At 61.6% G+C, this 23,767-nt stretch overlaps 1 protein-coding gene across 5 annotated transcripts in view; it reads right to left on the bottom strand.

Moving 5' to 3' along the window:
• Positions 1 to 13,088: 13,088 nt before the first annotated feature.
• Positions 13,089 to 23,767, bottom strand: part of SLC13A5 (solute carrier family 13 member 5) — a 39,731-nt gene continuing 29,052 nt past the window's right edge. For all 5 annotated transcript variants that reach the window (XM_058703062.1, XM_058703061.1, XM_058703058.1 and 2 more), the window contains 7 exons: positions 22,798 to 22,920; positions 20,860 to 21,075; positions 20,059 to 20,159; positions 19,009 to 19,127; positions 16,743 to 16,904; positions 14,046 to 14,183; positions 13,089 to 13,376 (listed from right to left, as the gene is read on the bottom strand). In XM_058703062.1, the coding sequence (XP_058559045.1) occupies positions 13,245 to 13,376; positions 14,046 to 14,183; positions 16,743 to 16,904; positions 19,009 to 19,127; positions 20,059 to 20,159; positions 20,860 to 21,075; positions 22,798 to 22,920 (991 nt within the window). In that variant the 3' untranslated portion in view covers positions 13,089 to 13,244. The remainder of the gene's footprint in view (positions 13,377 to 14,045; positions 14,184 to 16,742; positions 16,905 to 19,008; positions 19,128 to 20,058; positions 20,160 to 20,859; positions 21,076 to 22,797; positions 22,921 to 23,767) is intronic.

Here is a 23,767-nt window from a genome sequence, read left to right as displayed (position 1 = left end):
TCCTGGCATTGAGGCTTGGGCCCCGGCCACATTCACCTTGGAAAACCGGGATTCGGGACCGTCCCCGGCCAGCCCCAGGCCCCGCTAGCACAGTTTACCGTCCCCCACCGTCCCGTCCCCTTCCTCTCTGCTGGCCCGTCTGCAAAGTGCCGCCACGGGTGCGTTTCTGAAACGTTTCACTCTTCCCTTCCCACGTCCTCACACCCTTGTGGTGCTTCTGCGCCTCCGACACGGCGCGCAGCCTGGCCGTGGGCTGAGCGCCGTGCTCCCATCACACCCTGCTGGTGCTCACTCCTGTGCAGCCGGTGCTCCCCAGAGCCGCCGCGGAGGGAGACAGGGCCACGGGGGCCGGCGTCGTGTGGCCTGTCCCCCGTCCTCGTCTGACCCAGCGGGCACTGTGGGTGGGGCATGGCGTGGGCCCCCACACGGGCAAGCCTGTTGGATCCAGCCCTGGGGCCTTGTGCTCGTGGCAGGAGCCTGGCGGAGATGTGGGAACTCTAAGACTGAGCCGGAGCCCCCCAGGAGCCAGCACCACGACCCCGGGGGCTCCCCGCCGCCTTTGCCCTGTGTCCCGGCACCCTCCACCCTTTCCCACCTCGCTGGCCTCGGCTAATCCTCAGGGCCTGTGCACTCTCCACGGCCGCTGTCTGAGCGCTCTGCCCCGGATTTGGTAACGATCTGCCCCTTGGTGTCCTTCAGGCGCTCGATCACGTGCCCCCTCCCCCACCTCCGTCGCTCCCAACCCCAGCCCTTAGGATCTGTGCACGGCACTTACACAGCCGGCACTGGAGTTTGCGCGCCCCACGGGAAGAACAAGGACCTCGGCTTGCGGGTCACGACCTCCCGCCCCCTGGTGCAGAGCAGGCCAGCACTGCGTTCGCCCTAAGGACGGATGAACGAGTGAACGAATGGTCAGGAGGGACTTCAGGACCCTCCGCTGTTGGGACTCAGACCGAGGCTGCCCCTGAATCCCCGTGGGTCTGCGCGGGGTCGCTGGCTCCTCCGTGGGCGGCCAGGGGGGGGCCCGGGTGGACCCTGAGCAGACGCTCGGACGCTCCTTCTGCCGGGTGGCGTGCAACCTGTCCCGAGGCCCTGCCCAGGCCTCCCCGCACCCCCGAGCCCACCTGCTGGGTGTTCCCACGCCCCCGCTGCACCTCCCCCCACAGCACCCGTGTGGCTCCCCCTGGGACGCTGCCTCCTTGACCTGCCCCCGTGTCTCCCGGGCGACTGGAAACCCATCAAGGGCAGGGACTGTCCTAAAGCCTCTCTTTGTCCGGTGAGCACGCGTGGAGCAAACGAACGAGGTTAGGTTGGTGTGGACACAGGCGCGTCACCCAGCGTTCCTGGCCCCCGTGCGGCAGGCACAGGCCGGGCCTGCTGTGGGGTGCAGCCTTGTGGGAACACCGGCAAAGGGCATCTGGAGGCAGACGGGCTCCGAATAAAGACACACTTGTCCGAGGGGACGTGTTCATCCACGCACCGCGCGGTCCTTCCCGTCCCCTCCCGCTCCCCAGCGTGTACGGGGTCCCTACGCAGTGCCGTGGACCGTGCTGGTCGCCAGGAGCGCCGGGCGATTCGGGCTCAGGTCCGTGCCTGCTGCCGGGTAGGCCAGGAGGGTTCAGTCCGTGACAAAGCGCCGTCGCCCCGTGACGCTGTAGCTGGGAGTCCGGACTTGCGCGGGCTTACCCAGATGGCTTCGCCTCCAAACAGCAAGAGCCTTCAAAGCCATTTCATTCGTCCCTTTTCTTAACCCGACACCCAGCCCCCCCGTATCTGTTCTGGTTTGGTGCCTCGAGGTGTGAGCTTGGAATGACTTAGCGGGCATCACCCAGACCCCGTGGGGCCACCAGGGTGAGCTGGCCGGGTGGGCGGGCTCGGCCGGGACCGTGTCCCCACCAGCCTGAGGTCTGCGGCTTCGCGGTTAGAGAGCCCCAGACAGGGCACAGCAGGGCAGGCCCCCGGGGAAGACAGGAGTGTCTGTGTGGCCAGTGGGGAGGCACAGACCACGTTCACCAGCAGAGGCGGGGCCTCCCCAACGTCCCGGCAGCTGCTTTACGTAATTATTAATTTTCACGTGTAGGTAGTTTTATTTTCTGCTTGTTTGCACGCATTCTAAGGATCCTTAAACGTTGTCAGATAGCCTTCATATTCCCTATCTCTAAAAACGCTCACAGCGGCCACACTGGAGCACGTCGGACACGAGGGCTGTCCCTGCACTCGTCAGCTCCTACGGACAAATCTGCCATTTTTCGGTTGAATTACGTCCTTCCCACACATTCCCGGCGGTGGGATTACCGCGGAAGGTGGGATAAACGTTTTAGTAGCCCTGGCAACACGCATTGCCCGATTTCTTCCCTACGAGGCTGTGCTAACTCACAGGCCCCTGGCAACGTGTTTGCGGATTTTATGGTTTTCCCGCCGTCTGGACGGCACGAGGTGCCATCACCTCCTCAGCGTGTGCTGATTTTGGAGGGGCGCGTCGTGGGCACCGCAGACGTCTGCCCCAGGGTGAGCGCGCTCGGCCGGGGGCGTCTTCCGCGTCACAGCCTCTGCGTCCGTCCTTCCCGCTCCACCTCCCTCTGAGGACTGTCTGTCTGTCTGTCTCAGCCTTTCAGCTTCTGAATCCTGTCCGTCTTCAGCGGCTGACTGGGCAGGCACCGGTCTGGTTCACGGAAGTCCCAGGCAAGCTGCCAGCTAGACCCGGACACTGGCCACCGGCCTCTGCAGCCCCACCCCTCATCTCTGCAGGTGGCCTCGTCTGGGCTGACCTACCGAGAGGTGGCAGGGAGCGACCCTCGCCAGGGAGGCCCTGGAGTCTCCCTGCCCTCGTGACGGCTCGCCAGGTGGGCCCGCGTGTCCTGGCAGCTGGGGATGTGTGGTCCAGCAGAGCCAGGAGGGGGTCCCCAAAGCCCAGATGTGTGGGCAGCAACGGGGCCCCCCGCCTAAATGGCAGGGAGAGCTCACGTCTCAGGCAGAAAGCCCACCGGGCCCCAGGTGGGTAGGGGGCCACGGGCGCTCCGTGGTGCAGCAGGGATGGAGCTGGGCCGGCGGCTGCCCTGCTTCCAACGGCTTTGACGTTTCTCGGGCGCCTGGGAAGATTTTAGAAGACCACTAATCTACCCAGGCAGACACGTCTGGGGAAGCCCCGCGGTTGGTGGATCGCTGACTCCAGGCGTGGGACACGTCGCTGCCCGCCACTGAGGCAGGGGGAGCCCCGGCCTCCGCGGTCACCTCGCGGACCCCGAGGACGGCCGGCGAAAGCCAGACGGGACCCCGGACGGCAGGTCCCCCCTACTCATCGTATTTGACGTTTTTCAACACTCAGCTGTTTTAAGGTTGTTATTACACCAGATATAAAACATTCGGAAAATGGAGAAAACATCCCCAACGAAATTCGATCCTACAGACTCGCCACGCCCTTCCCTCCTGCGGCCGTGCCGTGCCACCGCTGGGGTCGGACAGCGTGCGCGCTTCTGTGTTTCACTTTCTGTCGTAGGCTTCTGCCCCCCAGGGAGACGTGTGCCGTGACCTCGAGGGGCTGCAGAGTGAGCACGCTGTAAACTCCTGCTGTCGCCCGGGCGGCGTCCGTTTCTCTTCTCAGCCTTTCAAGAGCGTCAAAACACACCGCGGTGAAGCTATTTTGGCCACGAATCTTGGTCCCTGATTTATTTCCCTCGGGTCGGATTCCTCCCCGAAGGAATACGTGTGGAATTCTACTTTTTCTTTCCAGAAAGGCTGAACCGACCCGTGCCCACCTTACCACACACAAAGACACCGGGGAAAACACCGTTAGGAAACACCGACTGACTCGAAAGGCGGTGCGTCTACGGCTTGCTTTGAGCGGGTCAGCTGAGGCTTGGGGAGGGAGAGGGCATGCGTGTCTGTGGCGGCCCTGGGGTCGCCCCAGGATGCGCGGCCTCCTCGTCGCGACAGAGCTGGGCCCATGCATCTGTTACCTGCCCGGACTCTCCCACGGCTGGGCGGACGCGGGGCCCGAGTCCGAGCCCACGGCCGCACGGACCCTGCGCTCCCCGTGGCCTATGGGCCACGCGCAGTACGGAACACTTGGGGTCTGGGGAGGCCTTCCTTGTGCCCTGTTCACGGAGCAAGGGCCATTTTTATCCGCTACACGTCAGGCAAAACCTGTGCCAATTGCCAAAGACTCCACTTCAAATCTAGCAAATAAGAGAGAGGACGGTGTGGATTACGTTATATTTAAAACAAGCCCACACAATGCCTGTAATTTTTCATTCTGACTCCGTGATTACAGCCCGGGACCGGCCGGATCATAGTCATCCACACACCGACCCGCTGTTGGGACACATCGAATTAAAGGCTTTGCTGCAACTCGAGATTCTATTTTGAATGCCAACCACTGGCAGGTAACGGGCCTCTCGCAGGGCCAGTCTTGTTAGAGCCAGAGTCAGCTGTCAGAGTCAGCACCGGCCTCGGTCAAGACCACCGATGCTTGTGAGCAGACGAGACGCCCCGGCTTTGCCCGGCCTCGGCCTCGGGCCTGAGCCTGGGGCCTGCCGAGCCGCTGAGGGGGCCGGGGGGTGGGGGGGGGGGTGGGCTCCGTCCTCGGTCAGGGCGATCTCAGCCTCTGCCCTCTGGAAGGCTCCTGAATGCTGCTCTGCCCCTGCCCCTCATCTCAGGGTCAGATAGGCCAAGCCCTGGCCATTGGGGACAGTTGTCACAGACGGGCTGGCATTGCCCAGAGGGACCCCGTTCAGAAAAGAGAAAAAAATCCAAGGAGCAGAAAGGGGCCAGACCTGTCCCCGGACCCCGCCCCCCCCTCCACCCACCAGGGAACAGCCCTTCTCAGCCCCACGGAGACACCCCTGAGGGGGCAAGAGTGGGATTGGGCGCCCGCTCGCACACCTGGAGCTGCACCAGCCCTTTCCCCGCGGGGCCCCCACACTGTCCTGCGTCCCGGTCCCGGGAGCCCTGCTGGTCGACCGAAGGCCCTTCCCGTGTGCCCTCGTCGCTGTCACCCCTGCCAGGCAGACACAACCTGAGGCTCAAGCGGCGGCCTGAGCCCAGTGCCAATTCCTGCCCCTCCGTGCACCTGTTGCCCCCCCCCGGCCACGCCCACCGCCCCCTGCCCCAGCCAACCCCCAGGACGAGCCAGCTGTGGGACTGACGGCTCCTCTCCTGTCTATCGTGATGTGCCCCCTTGTCGCCGTTCACGTGACTCTCCTACCAGAATCCCCAGGCCAGGGTCCGCGTCTGTCTGTCTGTCACTAGTTTGATATTTGGCACAGGTGTTTACCGCTTGTTAAGAAGAAAGAAAGAAAACAGGAGAATCTGCAAAAGTGTGCATCCTTCAAAACTCTGCTTAGAATGGATCCCGGGAAGCTTTTGCTGATTCACACAGACCGAGGTAACACGTGCCCTTCCACGGTCTGTGCGGCCGAGGGCTGTTTCCCGGGTCCACCCTGGACGGCAGGGACAGAGCCGGATTCTTCCCCGTGACCCCATCCAGGCGCACACCAGGCACCTGGCAGGGCCGGCGAATGGAGGACTGAATCGCTCCTTGGTGCGGGGACCCAGATTCAGGGCACGGTGACCCGAGCCAACCAGCCGCCCATGTCACCAGGCTGAAACCACCAGGGGCTGCCGGGGCGTTTGCGGAGGATAGAGTGCTGAAATAAGTCCTAACTCTAAAAAAGAAACAGACCCAGAAGTGTTCTATTTATATGAAAATCGGCTCCATTTTTAGGTAGCTGTCCTGCCTCACCTCCCCAAGGTGGCCCTGCCCTCCCACAGGCCCGCTCCACACCCCACCCCATAATCAGGCCCTACCTGCGCCCGTCCTCTCCCCTGATTGCTCTCTGGAGTTTCCCTGGATTGTAGGGTGTGAGCTTCCAGACGCCCAGAGGCCCGACTCATGCCTGGCCCCAGACTCCTTCCCTCCTCCCTCCCTCCCTCCCTGACCTGACTTTTAATCCCAGAGTTCTCCAAGAGCAGGCCAGAGTCAGGGCCCTGGGTTCTGGGGTGGGTGGGGGGGAGGGGCAGGCCAGAGTCAGGCCCCAGGGTCCAGGGGTGGGTGGGGGGAGGGGCAGGCCAGAGTCAGGCCCCAGGGTCCAGGGGTGGGTGGGGGGCAGGGGCAGGCCAGAGTCCGGGCAGGGAGCCAGTCTGTGACTGGGTGGCCCCTCACTGAGCCACAGCAGAGCAGAGTCGAGGCTGGGCACAGGGGAGCCAAGCCCTGCCCCTCCCAGGTCTCAGGCCCGCGGGACCTCCCTTCCACGTTCAACACAACTCCAGTCCTCCCAGTGCCAGCAGTGGGCTTTTGGAGTCAGAACCATGTCAGGGTCGGCTCTGCCGGGGCTGGCGTGTTTGGACCCCCCGCCCGCCTCCTCAGCCCCTCCCAGCCCAGCCCCTCTCTGGCCGGAGGGAGCCGCGGCTGCTGCCCATGTGTGCTGAGGGCCAGCCAGGGCAGGGCCGCACAGGGCCGCAGGGTCCGAAATACAGGTGGGGCAAGCTCACAGAGGCCCCCCGAGGCCCCTGCCCCTGGCATCCAGCCCTCCCGTGAGCCCATCTCCAGTCCATGGCTCCCTCACCCCTGCACCCGCACCTAGGCCCGGAGTGCCAGAGGTCCCGGGGGACAGGGGGTGGGGGGGATGGGGGCCTCAGCACCGCGGCAGCTTCCCCAGCCTCGAGTCAGGTTCTAGAAAGAGCTCGGGGCGAGCCCGTGGCGGGCGCCGGGCCTCCCTCCCAGCTCAGCCTCGGGGCTGCGGCCAGCTCCCAGCTCACCACAGCCGTGCTGTCCCCAGAGCCGGGCCCCACCGCAGGGACAGTGAGCCGAGAGGCTCTGTGGCTATAAATGTCAAGTGGCCAACCGCGGACACCACAGAGCCCGCCATGGGCAGGAGCCCCGGGTCCCTGGAAGCCGTGTCCCAGCTCCGAGGCTGAGAGGGCCGCGGGGGCCGGTGTAACGCCCGGCTGGGGGCAGGGCAGGCGGGACACCGCACAGCGCTTTGCACACCCGTGTTCGGGGCCTCTGCACCACCCCCTTCAGCTTGGTTTATATCGTCTTTCTGGAGCTGTGTTCTGCAGGTCTGACCCTTGCCGGGGTAGGTCCAGGTCACGGCTTCAGACCCATCTGGAGGCTGCCCCAGGCATGGTCAGGGTGACCTTGGGGTGGGCCTGGGGCCTGCTCCCAGGCACTGGTGAACAGGGGGTCCCACGAGAGGCGGTGATGATGGCCCAGAGCTCTCAGAAGCCTGGAGAGGTCCTCGTGACCCCTCACAGGCCGGGGGCCACCCCGGGAGGAGGGGCCGGCCTCCCCCCATCCCCACCCTGCAGGCCTGGGCAGGAGTGTAGCACCAGGTGGGGGGCAGGCCGGGCCAGAAGGGTCTGGGAAACGGAAAGGGAAGGAAAGGCTCTCCTCTAACACCCCTGCCCCACTGGATAGTCTGTCCCTGGCACAGACTCTCCCTTCAGGAGAGGGAACCGGCCAAGAAAGGTCGCTCTCCGACCTGTCCCCTGCCCCGCAGCAGAGCTTGGAGCTGAGCCCCTGGGTTTCTGGGGACACGGCATGAGGTGGGACCGGCTTCAGCAATCTCTCTTCCGTGTCCCTGGGCTGGAGCCCCACGGGGAGGGGGGCGGAGATGCGTGCCTGGGAAGCTCGGTCAGCCGAGGAGAGAGACCAGACCGGGAGGGGTCCCGGACACCACCTGCCCCGGCCGAGGTCAGTCCTGGGGCCCGTCCCCTGCTGGCAGCCCGTCCCCACACCCTGTAAGTCGGAGGCCCAGCTTCCCAAGCCCACTAACAGGGAAAATAGAAACAGGCTGGACAGATGTTCACCACGAAAAACATTTACTGCTGCTTATTTACAGCGTACTTTGCACCGGACGGGAGGGTGCAGGAGGAGCTCGGATACACGGGTAAGGGCATCTTCTGTGTAGATGTCCTTCGTCACCTGAGTTCGACTACAAACCTATTCCGATTTACTCATTTCTCCAATTTAAAAACAGAATGAGCTCTTGAACGGAAACAACCCGAGTCAGACTACACTAAGTGCCAGATGTGCTCCAGGCTTCGGGGATGCGGGAGTACAAAACAGCCCACATCCCCTGCCCTTGCGAGGCTGGCACTCCTCAAGGTGCGGGAGACACAAACGAAAGAACTCGAGAAGCAAATTATACTCTGCTGGAGGATGGACAGCCAGCACAGAAAAATGAAGGAACGTATGGAGCGCGTGGGGCCACTGGCACAGAGTGTGGCTCGCCTGGTCGGGGAGCAGCGAGGGGTCCGGTGCAGCCAGATGGGCTCTGCCCGCGGTTCCGGACGCTTGGCAACGTGTGGAGTCGTGTTTCACTGTCCCGGCGGGAGGGTGGGGGCGTGGGGCTGCTCTTGGCATCTGGTGAATAGAAGCCAGGACGCTGCTGAATATCCCACAGCACAGAACGATTCGGCCCCAAGTGCCAACAGCGCCGAGGCCCAGAAACCCTGGAGGGGGAGGGAGAGCAGTGGGAGAGATGGCCGGAGAGGTAAATGCCCACCGGGTTGTTTTTGGAACTAGAGAAGCTGATTCAGAAATTCTTACGGAAAAGTTTGTGAGAATCCCTAGGGCGGGGGTTGAGGGAGATTACAGAGAAGAATAAGCAGAGAGTAACGAGCTTCACCAGATCTTAACATAGACTATGAACATTCCTATGCCAAATGACTAGTGTCCTTAATATATAAGGAGTTCTTACAAATGAATGAGAAAAGACCTTTTAAAAAAACTTACTTTTTCATGTGTATTTGAGATAGAGAGATAGTGAGCTAGAGAGGGACGGCGGCGGGGGAGGGGGGATTCCAATCTGCCCCCGTGCTGTCCGCTCAGAACCTGACGTGGGGCTCCACCCCAAGACCCTGAGATCACGACCTGAGTTGAAATCAAGAGTCAGACAGATGCTCAACCGACTGAGCCACCCAAAAAAGGCCCTAAGGAAAGGCCTTTTAAAAAACTTTTGAAGAAAAATGGGAAAAGGGAGTTCACCAAAAAGAGACACAAATGGTTTATAAATATGTGGGGAAAAAATTCATGTTCCTTGTTCTACGTAATTTCAAGAAATCGAGGGGCGCCTGGGAGGCTCGGTCGGTTAAGCGTCCGACTTCGGCTCAGATCACGGTCTCGCGGTTTGTGAGTTCGAGCCCCGCGCTGGGCTCTGTGCTGACAGCTTGGAGCCTGGAGCCTGCTTCAGATTCTGTGTCTCCCTCTCTCCCTGCCCCTCGCCTGCTCATGCTCTGTCTCTCTCTGTCTCAAAAATAAATAAAAACATTTAAAAAATTAAAAAAAAAAAGACATTGAAAATCATGAGTTAGTATTCTTCAATGGTCACATTAGCGAAGATTGAGAAGCTTGATCGTACACGGAGTTGCTAAGATGTGTGACAATAGGGCCTCACACAGAGCCTCTTAGGAAAGCCGTTGGGCAGCATCTGTCCCAGATTTAAATGCACACACCCTTCCCTGCAGCCTGCCGTCCTGGGAGAGTAGGTTCATGCAGATGTAAGTCCAGGCACGTTCACTACAGCATCGGACGGTACATTCTTACAACGGAGTACGATGCAGCTTTTAAAAAGCCTGGGGCTTACTCCTAGGCCCGTGCCCAGGAGAAACGAAAACCCACGTCCACAAACAGACCCGTGCGGAGAAGGGAACGGCTTTATTCGTAATAACCCCACACTGGAACACCCCAAAAGTCCACCCGAGGACAGTAAACAGACTGTAGCCTGTTCGCACGACAGATGGCCACTCAGCAACAGCGACCAGAGTGAATTACCAGAAGCATTCGGTTCAGCAAATACATCAGACACAAGAGGGTGTGTACTTTACGGATCCGTGTGTGTATGAAGTTCAACGAGCAAAGCCAGCCCGCGGTAAGGGAGGTTTACGGGAACAGGGGCTGCCTGGGGGAGGGGGTGGGTTACGGGAAGGGGACGCGGCCTTCCAGGCGGAGGGAGGCGGGAACGTGGGCCGGGGTGGGGGGTGGGGGCGGCGATGTCGCTCACAAGGTGTAGACGGTTGCTTAAAACACTGAGCTGTATACTCAAGACCCGTACAACTCACTGGATTTAATTTCACCTCAATTTAAAAACAAAATTAACGGCTGAATGGAAAGACATAAAAACGAGTCAAACCTAACATGCCCTGGAATGGAATGATCTCCAAATAAATTAAGGGGAGCGGCGGGAATAAGGACAGTGTATACAGCATGCCCCGTGTGATAAGGAGGATGTACATCTATTTCAACAGCTCATATATACGAGATGTTTCTGGAAGGATGTGGAAGACACTGTTGGCGAACCCCTTTCCGGAGGGGCTGGAGGCCTTGAGGTCCGGCGTGGAGGGGACATCTCAACGCTGTTTTGTACCGTCGGAATTTCTTGTACCGTGTTGGTGTTAACTTTTTAAATACAAAAACCAGCCAGACTTTCCCGACTGGGTAACAGCATTCCGAGACTCAGGTCTGGGGTTTCTCTGGAAGCGGGGCCATAAACGCTGCTTTACGGCGGCCGGCCGGGGGCAGCCTGCGTCGCTCAGGGTGGACGTGGGCATCTGGACAAGCAGACCAGGGAAGGGGGAAGCAGAATCCCGAACCAGGGCACCAAGAGAAATAAACCCAATACCGGACTGCGAGGATTTCAGCCCGAGATGGTCGGATTTCCACTGAAGAACGTGAAAGCCCAGCTCGTGGCACAGGGGAGTTATCTGGTGGAAACTTCTAGATTTTGTGTGTGTGTGTGTGTGTGTGTGTGTGAGAGGAAGCTTCCCTGGTGGGTTGGGAGGTACAGCTCCTAAGAGGCCGTAGGACCTGAGGGAGAAGCACCTAGAAGAAGGGGTTCTGAGCCACGAGCAGGACCACCAGCCAGTCCTGGGTCTGGTCTTCACTTCTACTCCGAGGACAAGCCACGAAGCAGCCCACTGAGTGTCCACTTTGAGGCTGGACTCCATGCTGCCGAGCTCATCGCCGCTCAGAGCCCAGAGCAGATGACTCGCTGTCCCTCGTCGGCCACCGTGGAACGGACGGTGGGGAGGAGGGACCGGTCACCCGTCCAGGGGACGCGTCGGCTCACTGGCCCTGCCAGCGGGGGAGGCTGGGGCCTTTCCCTGAGGAAGCTCTCGGCCCTGGGGGACAGGGGTAGACACTGCACAACCTGGGCAATGCGTGGGGCCCCCGTGGGGTCGTGAGTCCCCGGCCACACGGCTGAGAGAGCCGTCCCGGTCAGGACCGCGTGCTCAGTGAAACTCGGGCCCAAACGTCCAGGCAGGCAGGTGCCAAGAAGAGAGAACAAGGGTCTTGGGCAGAACCTCTCAGAGGCAAAATGTTGACGGGGCAGAGGCGTGAGAGGCCTTTCGGCAAATGGCGAAGACCGGGTGGGGGCGGCGGTGGGTGAGGGGACCCGTGGCTCTCGGGAAGGGCCCTCGGAGGGGCCAGGGTAGCCCTGTTCGTTAGCGGCCCAACAGCACCCCCACTGTTTTCCTGCCAGAACCCCGACGTTGTGGTGGGTGGAGGAAACGTGGGCCCATTCCCCAGGCCCGGGAGAGGAGTCCCGACTGGCCTCCTGACGTCCTGACGACGCTCCGGTTGCCCTGGGTCCACGACCCGCCCAACGGTGGCCTGTGGCCACGTTGTGGCCGGCAGCCCCTGGAGGGGAGACTCGGGACTTCGGAGAAAGCGTTGGCTTTCCTGGTAAAAGGGAAAGACGCAGCAGACTCACGCCCCCTTCTTCCCGCCTCCAGTGCCAGGGGCCGCAGGGGCAAGCGTCACAGTGAAAGCTCCGCGTGCTCAAGAGTCCAGGGCCATCGACCTCAGAGTTCCCGTCCCGGGGACACCACACGCCCGACGGTTCCTTCGCAGCCGAACGCAGTCCTGGCGGGCACTGGCCATAACGGTGTGCACCCGGCTTCGGGAGAAGTTGTGTAGAAGCAGCCTGTGGTCAGGGTCCCCAGCCCGAGGGTCTGCTCTCCGGGAGCCCCCGCCCGGCTTCCTGTCAGCCAGCTGGAGCCCCCCCTGCCCCCAGCCCCCAGCCAGGCCCCCTGGACGGCCTTCGTGACCTCGCTCGCGACCACCCCCGGGCGTGTCCACCGGCTGCACCCACAGCGGCCCCTCTGGCCTGGCCATCGTCCCAGCTCCCGGCTGGCGGGGGGCCCGGGCCCCTCGGGGCCCTCAGACAGGGACACAGACACGTCCCCTCACCTTGGAGGAGCAGCCGGCCATCCTCACACTCTCCCCAACTGGACACTTTGCTCCCTCGGACACAGACGCCCCGTGCTGTCTTGAGCCCGCCTCTGAGGAGGCAGCGGTGGGGGCCCCGGTGCGACTCTCTTCCCCGAACCCGTGGCCCCCACTGTCTCCGACAGGCCCCTGGGGGCCAGGCCCTTCTCAGCTAGACGGGGAGCAGTGGACACCAAGGTGGAAGGTCCGGATGGAGCCCTAACTGCCGCCAACCTGGACGCAACTTTGGCCACATGACTTGGCCCCTCGGAGCCCGTGTCCTCGACAGACAAGTGAGGATAACGCCGGCCGCGCCCGTGCGGCTGCCGCGGGGACCCGGCGACAGATCCCGGGGCAGCACCGGGGACGGGAGGTGGGCGGCCAGTAAGGCTCACTCTCCCGCCAGCCCCCTCCCAGGGCCAGCGCACCTGTCCATGGAAGGCACGCGGGGCAGGGCCCAGAATGATCCCCTCCCGGGGGGGAGCCTGGTCCCCGAGGGCGTCGCCCTGAGTCCTGAACGGTGTCCTGCCCTGAAAACTGCCGTCAAGGATCCTGACGCGCTTCTGCTTCCAGAGCGGCCGAGGAGGCTGGCGGGCGGGGGGTGGCGGTCCCGAGGGTCCCAGGGGCTCCGACCCCAGCGGCCGAACAGGAAGGAGTGGAGGAGCCCAGGAGAAGCTGGAAGAGGGACGGGTTCTGGAGGCTGTTTTCTCGCTTCCCAAGCTGTGATCGGAGTCCCCCTTAGATGACGCCAGACCCCAGCCTGGGGCTGGCTGCTGGCCGAGCTGGGACGGGAGCCTGTGTCCTGACCCCTGTCCCAGGAGTGACAGCAGGCCCCCGGGGGGCGCCCCCCTCTCCCGCCCTGCAGAGCCCTCCCCCCCAGCTCTGCATGGAGCCCCCAGGCTGGGTCTCCGTGGGGGCGTGGGCATCACTGGATCGCTTTGGGGAGCGAACCCCAAACTTGTGCCGGGAGGTGTGCTGGGAGGTTTGGGTCCTCAGGAGGGTGGGGGCGGCGTGCCGGGTCGCGAGGCTCTCCCTAGGTCTCCGCGTGTGTCAGGTTAGCCCAGTCAGGGAAATGGTCCAAGTCAAAGATGACCCGTCCCCACGTGTTGACAGCCAGAAATACACAGAAGACTCCAATTATGTTCATCATGAGTCCTGTTTTCACCTGGAAAAAGACGAGTCAGAGTCAGCACCCCCGGGTGGGCCGGGCCGTCAGAACAGCAGTGACCGGCTGGTCTGTTGGGCTCCCGTCCCTGGGCCGTGCTCTGTGCCCTGTGCTCTGTGGTCACCCCGCCCCCCAGGCAGAGCAGGGCGGGTCGGCAGGTGTCCTCGGTGCTCAGAGCCTCTGGGAAGCCTCCACACCCAGGCCAGCATTTGGAAACAGCCTCGGGGAGGCGGCCTGAGGCCCAGCGGAGGCTCTGTGACCACGAGGGCCTTCCTTTCTGGCCTCCCCCTCCCATCCCAGGTGACGGAGCCAAAGCAGAAAGGAGGGGGTCGTCCTCTGTCTGCGTCTGCGTCCAGGACATCCCCCGCTCCCAGGCGGTGGCCTCTCTCGCCCCCTCCCTGCTTCTCCTGACTGTCCTCGCGGGCTCCCACTGGTCTTGGAAGCCCGTCACGGCCACGCGGGACCCCCGCCCTCACCCTTTCCGAGGGCTCAGCGAGGGCTCCCCAGGTGAGAGCTTCCACGCCCCACCTCCCAGCTCTGGGGGGCAGAGCGGTCCCCGGAACGTGAGAACGTCTCAGAAAAGAACCAAAGGAGCACATGCATGCAAACGCACGGGTCGTGGCCGTCACCGGTCGGTACCCCTGACGCCAGCCGGGCGTCGTGCGTTACCATGTCGGAAACCTTGAGGTGTCCGTAAGCAAACACGATGGCGTTGGGCGGGGTGGCCACGGGCAGCATGAAGGCAAAGGACGCGCTCAGGGTGCAGGGCAGCATGACGTACAGCGGGTTGAGGCCGATGGAACGTGACTGGGGAGAAACACGGCGCCACGGGTCACACACGCAGGCAACGAAGGCTCCAGGGACCGTCTCTCTGAAACGCGTCCCCCCAATGCACCCTGTGCCTCCGTCCCACCGGCCCCTCTTCCCGTCGGCACGGGTCTCGAAAAGAGCCTTGCTGGGCCCTGAAGGCTGAACCCGCAGCCACCTCCCGGGGAGGCCTTCCCGAAGGTCCCCTCGGTCCATTCAGCACCTACTTCCTGGGCACCAGCTACGAGCCACAGACCATGCCGGGTGCTCAGGCCGCACCGAATCTCGCGGCGTCCCCGCGGCCCCACGTGTGCACATGGCTGTCCGTCCTGCCACGGACCTAGAGGGCCCGCGTCTCCTCACCTACGCACACACGTGCTCTTACACATGTCTGGGATCGTTTTGCATACGGAATTCGATACTGCTTTTTACCCTACAGCTTAAAATTCAGCCACCTCAGACAGCGCCCCGCACCGAGTGGATGTTCGTTAAATGTTTGCTGAATGGCCTAATGCTACAGCTCACAATATTTGTTCATGTCTATCGAAACTAGCGATGATCCCTCGTGCAGATTTATAATGTGCAACATTATAGCAGCAAAGCACTCAGGAGACAGACTCATCCCTAAGCCGGTGGCCGCAGAAGCAGGCTGCTTAAATGAAAACGTACCTACAAACAAGGGGACAGCTTGGGGCTGTGAAGAATGACAGCACGGGAAAACAAAATTCAGGTGCAGAACAGGACCACAGAATGAGGCCATTGGTTTAAAAAGAGTGTGTGTGTGTGTGTGTGTGTGTGTGTGTGTGTGTGATACATCCAGAAAGATACCTAAGAAATGAATAACAGAGGGGCACCTGGGCTCAGTCGGTTGGGCGTCTGACTTTGGCTCAGATCACGATCTCCCGGTTCATGAGTTCGAGCCCCGTGTCAGGTGCTATGCTGACAGCTCGGGGCCTGGAGCCTGCTTCGGATTCTGGGTCTCCCTCTCTCTCTCTGCCCCTCCCCCGGTCGCGCTCTCTCTCAAAAATCAATAAACATTTTTAAAAACTTTTAAAAAGACATTAATAACAGAAATGGAAGCTGGGGGGTCAGGGTCTGGCATTACTGGACATTTGTTGGCCACGTGTAAGTATCACATTTTCAACTCTAAATACCCTTCAAAGCTGTGATCTGCCCCCCCCCCATGCTTGATAGTATCATTCCGTACAAATATATTTAATCTCCCCAATCCTCTGCTGTTATGAAAATATTTTTGTAACAAGTAACTCTGTGATGGGTTGTTCTGGAATGAGCACCTCTGGAGATCTTCCCGAGATACATTCCCAGACATGAAATTGCTGGGGCGGACCTCAGGTTAGGGTTCCTGTGGGTAAACAGGTCTCAGGAAAGGCCACGCCCGGGCACACGCCCTCTGGGGAGGGCTGAGAGGCCCAGGCAGGGCCCCCGTCTGTGTCCTGACCCCCCTTTCGTCCTGGCCTTGGATGTGCATGGTGTATGCACCCCACGTGCCTCTGTGACCCAGCTTGGGGGTCGCCGCCTGCCCCCTCTCCTGGGGTGGGTGCTGAGGGGGCTCCGGGGGCCTCAGAGGTACCGTGGGCTTCTGCTTCTAGGAAAGCCTGTTTTCCAAGGGCCTGACCACACCCCCAGGTGAAGACCTCCATTTGTCTGGCTCTGGGCTGGAGGCCTTTCCTGGGGGCAGGCGGCGCTCACCAGCGCTGGCCCAGCAGCCTGCTTAGGGGAACCGAGTTCCAACACTTTCATCCCTGCCCGGAACGGAAGGACAAAACCACTGGGTTTTACTTCCATACACGCGGACGCGGGGGCACAGAGTGGAAATCTACTGACTTGAATCCTGAGCTCTTGGCTCAGACTCCTGACTCCAGGGTGACAACCACGGTCTCTCCCAGGCTCGGGCTGTCGCCCACAGAAGATTTCCACGGCCCCCCTCTTACTTGGCCCTAACCACAGCTTGGACCCAGGTCCTCCGACCGCCAGCCCAGCCTCCTGCTGCACCACCCTGAGGTCGGGACCGCCGCGCGATGGGCGTTGGAAGGAAGCGGAAGAGATCACAGCCTCTCCGTGCCCTGCCTCCTCCTGAGTTCCGGCCGGCACGTGCTTGCCCACAGCACAGACCTCTAGCCTGGCACCGCGCCCCGCCCCCGCCCTCGCCCTGACCGTCCTCTCCCTCCCGCCTCCCCAAGACCCAGTCCCCCAGGGTCTCTTCCTGGCGGCCCCGCCCGGCCGCCCTCGTGCACACCCCGGGCTACATGCTCCAGACCCTCCATCACCCCCATGACACTGGCCCGCAAATCCTGTCTCCTCAGCTTGAGAAATAACCAGCCACATTTATAAATGGATTTTGAGGGCCTGGTTCTTGCTGTGCACTTTGGTGACCGCGGAGGACCCGAGGACAGAGACCGAGGGTCATCAGAGGCTCAGAGGCCCAGGCCCGCAAAGCGTGTTTGGGCTCCGTCCCTTCAGGGGCCCAGGACACGGTCCCAGCTTGACGGCTTCTTGTGCCATGACGGCTAAGGGTCCCCTTCCTGGTGGGTCACTCACCATGGAGGCGAAGATGGGCAGGAATAGGGTCGTGGTGGCCACATTGCTCGTACACTCGGTGAACACGGCAACAAGCAGGGACAGGATCAAGGTGATGGCCGCCGGGGGCACAGAGTGCAAGGGTTCCATCTGCTCCCCCATCCATTCCGACAGCCCCGAGGCCTTGAGAGCGGAGCGGGGGGGGGGGGGGGGGGGCAGTCACCGAAGGCTGCGGGCCGGGGGAGCTCAGCCCCTCCTGCAAGTCTGACTCTCTCTCTGCATAAGAGCCACGGGTGGGCTCCACGAGGCCACACCTTCAATCCCCACCCTCGCCCTGCTGTCTCCTAAATCCGTTTCCAGCCCAGCTGGTCTATAACTGAATTTTGGCCCAGTGACACTCAACATGCCTCTACCTGAATTCACTCTCTCTGGCCCAGAGTCTGCTCCCCGGGGCTCCCAGACACCTGCCGCCCACCCTGGGAAGCTGGACACCGCCCCGGGGTCCCTGTCCCCTTCTTCCTTATGCCCACTCAGCCACCCAGTCACCCAGAGCTCCTCATCACCATCTCCTCTCAGCCCCCCATAGCTCTCCACGCTCAGGAGAGGGATCCGAGGCAGACGCTGGGGATTTAGAGCAGGAGCGAGACTCAGGAGAGAATAGCTCACGGGGCCTCCCGCTCTGAGACTGGGTTGGACGACCGACTGTGTGGGGCGCCTGCTGGATCTCCCTCAACGCCTCCCTGCTAGGTCTACTCGACCTCAGGGCGTTTGCCAAGTGCAGATCTGACTGATTCGCCGCGGCCACCACCCTTCAGTGGTCACCCACGGTCTTCACAGTAAGTCCACTCTCTCTGTTGTAACCCTCGGCGGAGTGGCTGCACCAGCCTCCTCTTCTGCTGCTCCTGCACTAGAAACGGCACACTGCCCCCTTCACTCAAGTGTCACTTCTCCCTGACATGCTTTTCCAGATGCGTCCCCCTCGCATCTGGACATATGTCAATCTTGACATATATCAGTCTCCTCTGTAATGCTCAGGCTGATTTAACAGGGACATAAAGGGAATGTTTGATGAATGAATGAATGAATGAATGGGAGATAACAGATGGATGGATGAGGTGACCAGATGGATGCACTTGTTCATCCAAAAGATATTTATGTCCTTGCTATGCACTGGGCTCTATTCTAGATGCTGAGGGAACAGCAGAAATAAGATAGACCAAATTTGTCCATGACATTCTATTCCTGGATGGATGGATGGATGGATGGATGGATGGGTGGATGAATGGACAGATGGACGGATAGAAGGGTGGATGGATGGATGGATGAATGGACAGATGGACAGATGGATAAATGGATGGATAGATGGATGGATGGACAGACAGATGGATGGATGGAAGGAAAAATAGATGGGTGGATGGATGAATGGATGGATGGGTGGATGATGATGGGTGGATGGACAGATGGACAGAAAGAAGGATGGATGGATGGACAGATGGATGGCAGATGGACAGATGGATGAATGGATGGATAGATGGATGGATGGACAGACAGCCAGTTGGAGGGATGGAAGGAAAGAAGGAAGGAAGGAAGGAAGGAAGGAAGGAAGGAAGGAAGGAAGGAAGGAAGGAAGGAAGGAAGGAAAGAAGGAAGGAAGGAAAAATGGACAGATGGATGGACGGACGGGTGGATGGATGGACGGACAGTTGGATGGATATCAGCACCAAGCTGGCTCATCTCTCCCTCAACCTTACTTCTTCCCTACTGGGGAGGAATAGAAGTAAGAAAGTTTCATTTGCGTGTGTTTTCTCCTAAACGCCCGTCCTCTCCTTCTGTGCTGCTACATACCTATCTAGAGAAAAATGCTTAAATGTCAACTGTATCAACAAGGACTCATCAAGTGAAAGAACCAGGTGTAGTGGTGGAAGTGGTCACAGGGACTCGAAAGAAAGACCTCCCAGAACAAATCAAAGCAGAGATCATTATCGCCAACCCCCGGGGCAGCCCTCACAGCGTCCCCTGCCTCTCTTGGTTAACTTATTCTCTTGGTCACTTATTCACTCGTTTCTGCAATTTTTCAAAGAGCACTTTCTCTCTTCCAGGCACTGCCTGTGTTGCAGGGCCTCTCGGTGACGAGACAGAGTCCCGTGTCCTCAAGACGCGTGCAGTTCTGCGGAGCAGACACAGAGCCACAGAGCACAGAGCAGGGGTGTGGGCAGAGGGACACCTCAGGTCTCTGACGCCGTCTTGTGCAAGAGGGGCCCTGGCAGCCGGCAGCCGGGGGCGTTACCTCACATCCTTTGGCCAGTGCGAAGCCGCCCCCCAGCAGCAGCACGATGCCCCAGGGCACTTTCTCCTGGGTCACCTTCCAGGTCAGCAGCGCAGGGGGATAAAATGGAGTTTTCCTTTCTGGGAAGAAACAACAAAAGACACACATACACAAGCCAGAGCAGCAGCGGGAAGCAAAAGAGATCGATCCCAGGGGAATCAAAGCCTGTGTGGACCAGGGACGCCCTCCCAGAGCGAGGTTTCACCTCAGCTGAAACTCACAATGAACGCCACACCCAGGGCTGGTGAAAAATGCTGGGTAACACGGTCACCCACTCCTGGGGAGCATACGCATTGGCCCAATCTTTTTGAAAAGCCATTTGGCATATATACCCTTACAATAACACGACTCCTGGAAATTTATCCTAAAGAAGAAACACCTAGGGGCGCCTGGGTGGCTCAGTCGGTTAAGCGTCCGACTCCGGCTCAGGTCATGATCTCACAGTTTGTGGTTCAAGCCCCACGTCGGGCTCTGTGCTGACAGCCCGGAGCCTGGAGCCTGCTTCGATTCTGTGCCTCCCTCTCTCTGCCCCTCCCCCACTCACGCTCTGTCTCTCTCTGTCTCAAAAATAAATAAAAACATTAAAAAAATTTTACAAAAAGAAGAAACACCTATGCACCTGAAAACACTAATTGATAGCAACGGAAAATTCCAAACGGCCAGAACGTTCCACAAGAGAGAACAGCTCCGCCCCTCCATGCGCTACGATGCCATAACGAGAGAAAATGGACACGAAGCCTGTGGCGTTAACAGGAAGTGATCACACCGTAAAGACACGAAAACCCAAACAACCGAGAAACAGAATCTGAGCGGCCCGTGTAACACACGCATCCCAGCAAAGACCAGAGGAGAGAAACCGAAAAAAGCACGGATGGCCTTGCGGGAAGTTGGAAACGTCTGTCTGTTCTCTCATAATATTGCCAAGGTTTCAAACGTCTGGAGGGCACAAGAGAAGAATTTGCAGAAAACAGTCCCCAGGGAAGGCCTGACGAACGCTCCCGGGGGCCTTACCCTCCTCTGTCTGGCCACGGAAGTTGAACTGGGGCCTCTGCGAAGGCACTACGAACAGCAAGGTGGCCACGAAGGTGGCCACGGTGGCGTCAGACGCGTACCTAGCAGAGAGAGCACACGGACGTGCCCAGCTCAGTTTTGGGACCATCACCACTCGGCGAGCCTGCTCTGCGTCTACAGGCTCGGCCGAGCGTGAGGACTGGAGCCCTAAGGGCCGTGTAGACGGAACCCTGGCTGGAAACCAGGATGTCCACGTCTCTGCCCAGCTCTGCCCCCAGCTGGGTGACCCTCAGCCACTGGCTTCCCTCTCGGTCTGTGCTGCTCCGTGGACGAGCCTCATGACCTCTACTCATCAGACTCTCTGGAATCCTGGGTTCACCAGGGTGCCCACGAGGGCTTTGGTGATAACTCAATAGCCTTCAAATACCACAGGTGGCCACAGGCAGCTGTGCACGCGCCCGCATCGCCTGCCTTGTCCAGGACACGGGTGTTTCTCAACCTTGCTTCCCTCTGGCCACAGAACAGCTCAACCTGGAGGGAGGCAGCACACGCCCTCCGGGCCAAAGAGGCCCTGGACCCCGGAGTCCGTCTGCTTTCAGAGGGAGAAAGGACGGCAGAACAGAAGTTTGGAAGCTAGAGCTCCGGGCTCGGCAGATCTCTCTCTGTCACATCCCGGCCACCCCGCCTGGCCAGCAGGAACTGTCTGAGGGCCTGTCGCGAGGACTGGGGAGGAGAGAACCAGCCGTGAACCAAGGCAGCGCTGCAGAAGTCACGCGCGGGGCCGGGGAACCTGTAACTTACTTTGTCTCGCCCTCCTCCCAGGCCAGCGACACCCAGCCGGGCATGAAGCCGGGGTCCCGCGAGAACCACAGGCCGACCAGCAGGAGGAAGCAGAGCAGGACGTTGGCCTCGGCGAAGGAGAACGGCCCCAGCTTCCTGTACTCCCGCCACAGCAGCTCATACACGGCCTTCTCGCGGTGCCTGCTCTCCAGCCCGCAGCCCCAGGACGCCTTAAAACTGGAGGTGCAGAGACAGAAGGCGGCAAGGCCGGCCGGCCGGTCAGACGGCGCTGGCTGTCGCCCACGACGGCCCTCACCTGCCGGCCCTCCCCCGCAGGGCGCAGGGCGCCCCCAGAGCCGGAGGGGGCTCCCCGGGAGCCCGCGGCCACGGCCACCACAGTGCGCCCTGCAGGACCTCCCCCGGAGGTGCTGGCATGAGGGACAAGGAGGAGGAGGGATCCCTGGGCAGCTGTAAGGGTACCTCAGCCGTGGGAAGGGCCGGCCAGGGCCACAGGGCCCCGGACGCGGGCCCACGGGATCCTCCGGGCATTCCAGCCCCTGTCAGCCTGAAGGCACTGGGCGAGGCCAACAGGACTGTCCCCAGAGAGCCCTCCCTGGCGGGAGCGCCTCCTGACCCCTGGAGCACACTTCCCGGGAGGGCAGCGGTGCACGGAATCGGCACCAAGGGCCACTCTGTGAGCCGTCCTCGTGACACCGGCTCCCGGGATAAGGGGCCACTCGGTGCTCTCAGCTGCCCGGCCGTGTCCGGTGCCACACGTCCGGCACCGACTCCACGGCGGCTGCAGATGGGACTCCCTCCGGCAGGTGGGTGTCCATGCTGGCCCCCAGCCATTGCCGCCACGCCTCCCGGACGCCCCCTCCCTGACATGAAGCGGCTCGCTCCCGGCTCGGGGTTAATCTGGCGGCTGCCGGGCTGGCACCCGATGCCGGCGGGCGGGTCGGGCTGCCCGCGGGAGCCCCGGGCTGGGGGGGGGTGCGGGGTCCTGCAGAATGGCCGCCACGGAGCCCCTGACCTGGTGCTGCAGAGCCGGGGCAGGGAGGCCCTCGGGCCCCCAAGGGCGTCGCCGGGGAAGGTGCGCACAGGAACCCCCATCCCTGGCCCCGGGGATAGCCTGCTCAGGAAAGCCAGGTACAAGCCGGCTGTGATGTCCCGTTAGTGCTGGGGGCCTGTGGACCCCAGGGCTGGACGTGAACTCGTGAACTCGGAAGGCGGCTTCCCGGACGAGCTTCCTAGAGGAGGCTGGAGGCAGCCTCCCTGAGGTCGTGCCCCACGACCTGAGGTTGATCCCCACGACCATCCAGATGCGGGACCCGGATGAGGGCACCGCAAGAGGCAGGTGCTACCCCTGATCCGGTGAGGGCATCTAGGAAGCCTGGGGCAGGGGCCCCCGGGGCCCGAAAGGCTCCAGGCACGGCCTGCTGCTCCCGCCATCGGGGCTGAGTGTGAAAAGCTGTCCCGGCGAGGCTCCGGGGAGCTGCCCACCCACCAGGCTCCGCGTTGGGTTAGCAAGGACCACGGGGCTGGAGCCGCGGGCTGGCAGTGTGGGCGCGGCAGCCCAGAACGCAGACACAGGCGGATGCCCTCCTCAGAAGGGCAGCAGAAGCCTCGCCAGGCTGGGGGGCCACAGCTGGGGTTCCTGACATGACATCCCCTGACGCTGGCAGTGCCCCTGTGGCCTCGGGGCCAGCCCAGCGCCCCCTGCTCTCTCTGCCAGGAGCTCGGCGGGCCTCGGGGCCTCGGGCAGCCCCCCAGCTCAGGCTGGCGCCCCTGACGCCTGGCTGTACCGGGCCTCGTGGCAGTCAAGGGCAGTAACCCTCGGCCTCCCCAAGAGGGGCTCTTATGGACTCAGCTGTGTCCCCCACGTTCGCGTGTTGAAGCCCTAACCCCCGGCCAGACGGGCTCGCCTGAGCCTCGTACGGACGCACCGGACCCGCTCACCTGAACCTCATATAGACGCACTGGAGCCACAGCCAGGCCAGCAACAGCATCACCAGCATGTTGGGAAAGGCAAAGCCAAACCAGGAGGCGAAGTTCACCAGGTCTTTGCTGTCCGGAAACAACCTGAAGGGAGAGACACTGAGCTGTGCACGGTGGCCCCAGGGTGGACGCTGAGACCGGGCCTCGCCACGCACAGAACAAGACCGGGGGGTGGCTGACCGCCCTGCCTGAGCATCCGGGCCCCCCTGGGGACCTCGCAAAAGTCAGGGCCTCGCCTACACACAGGAGCCGGCCAACAGCTTCCGGGCTCCATGGATGAGGTGGGGGGGCGGGGGGGCCCTGGGAAAGCCACCCTCCCGATCCTCCTGGGGCTGGCGGAGGGTCACTTCCGCGGCGGCCGGCCCTCTGCCCCCAGGCACCGGCTCCCTTAGACACAGCCTTCCCCACTCAGCTGCCTTTCCGAGAGGAACTCCGGGGAGAACGGTAAGGCCATCATTACAGAAGGTCCTCGAAGATCAAAACAGTCTGCGTGTTGGGCCTCAAGTGTCTGCAGGCTGGGCTCCTTCCCGCCTCCCGGCTGTCCTGCCTGCTGGCCTGGTCCAGCAGGTAGCTGCCCGTCAGGGCCCCTCACTCGGTGATCCCAGCCCCACCCGCACCAGCCGGGCCCAGGATGAGATTCCTCAAGGCCTGTGTCCCTTTGTGGCCAGGGCGGGAACGTGCCCACCAGCCCTGTGGTTTTTCTGCAGCCCCTTCAAGGGCGCTTAGAGGCAACAAGTAACCTGACCTCTGACCCTCCCATAGGGCACCACCGTTAACAGCCGGGGTTGTTAACGTATCGAGCCCGCTGCGAGGGGGCTTCTGTGTCTGTTTTCTGCAAGTTTGACGGGGACCCGGCCTCTCGCGCCACACTGTCGTTTCCCTCGACTTCAGCTCCGTATTCAGGGCACATTCCCGTTGGAGCGAGAGCCCG

This window comes from Neofelis nebulosa, chromosome 16, assembly GCF_028018385.1.
Source record: "Neofelis nebulosa isolate mNeoNeb1 chromosome 16, mNeoNeb1.pri, whole genome shotgun sequence".
Lineage (NCBI taxonomy): Eukaryota > Metazoa > Chordata > Mammalia > Carnivora > Felidae > Neofelis > Neofelis nebulosa.
The sequence above is the reverse complement of the archived record's forward strand: the minus strand, read 5'-3'. Positions and strand labels throughout refer to the sequence as shown.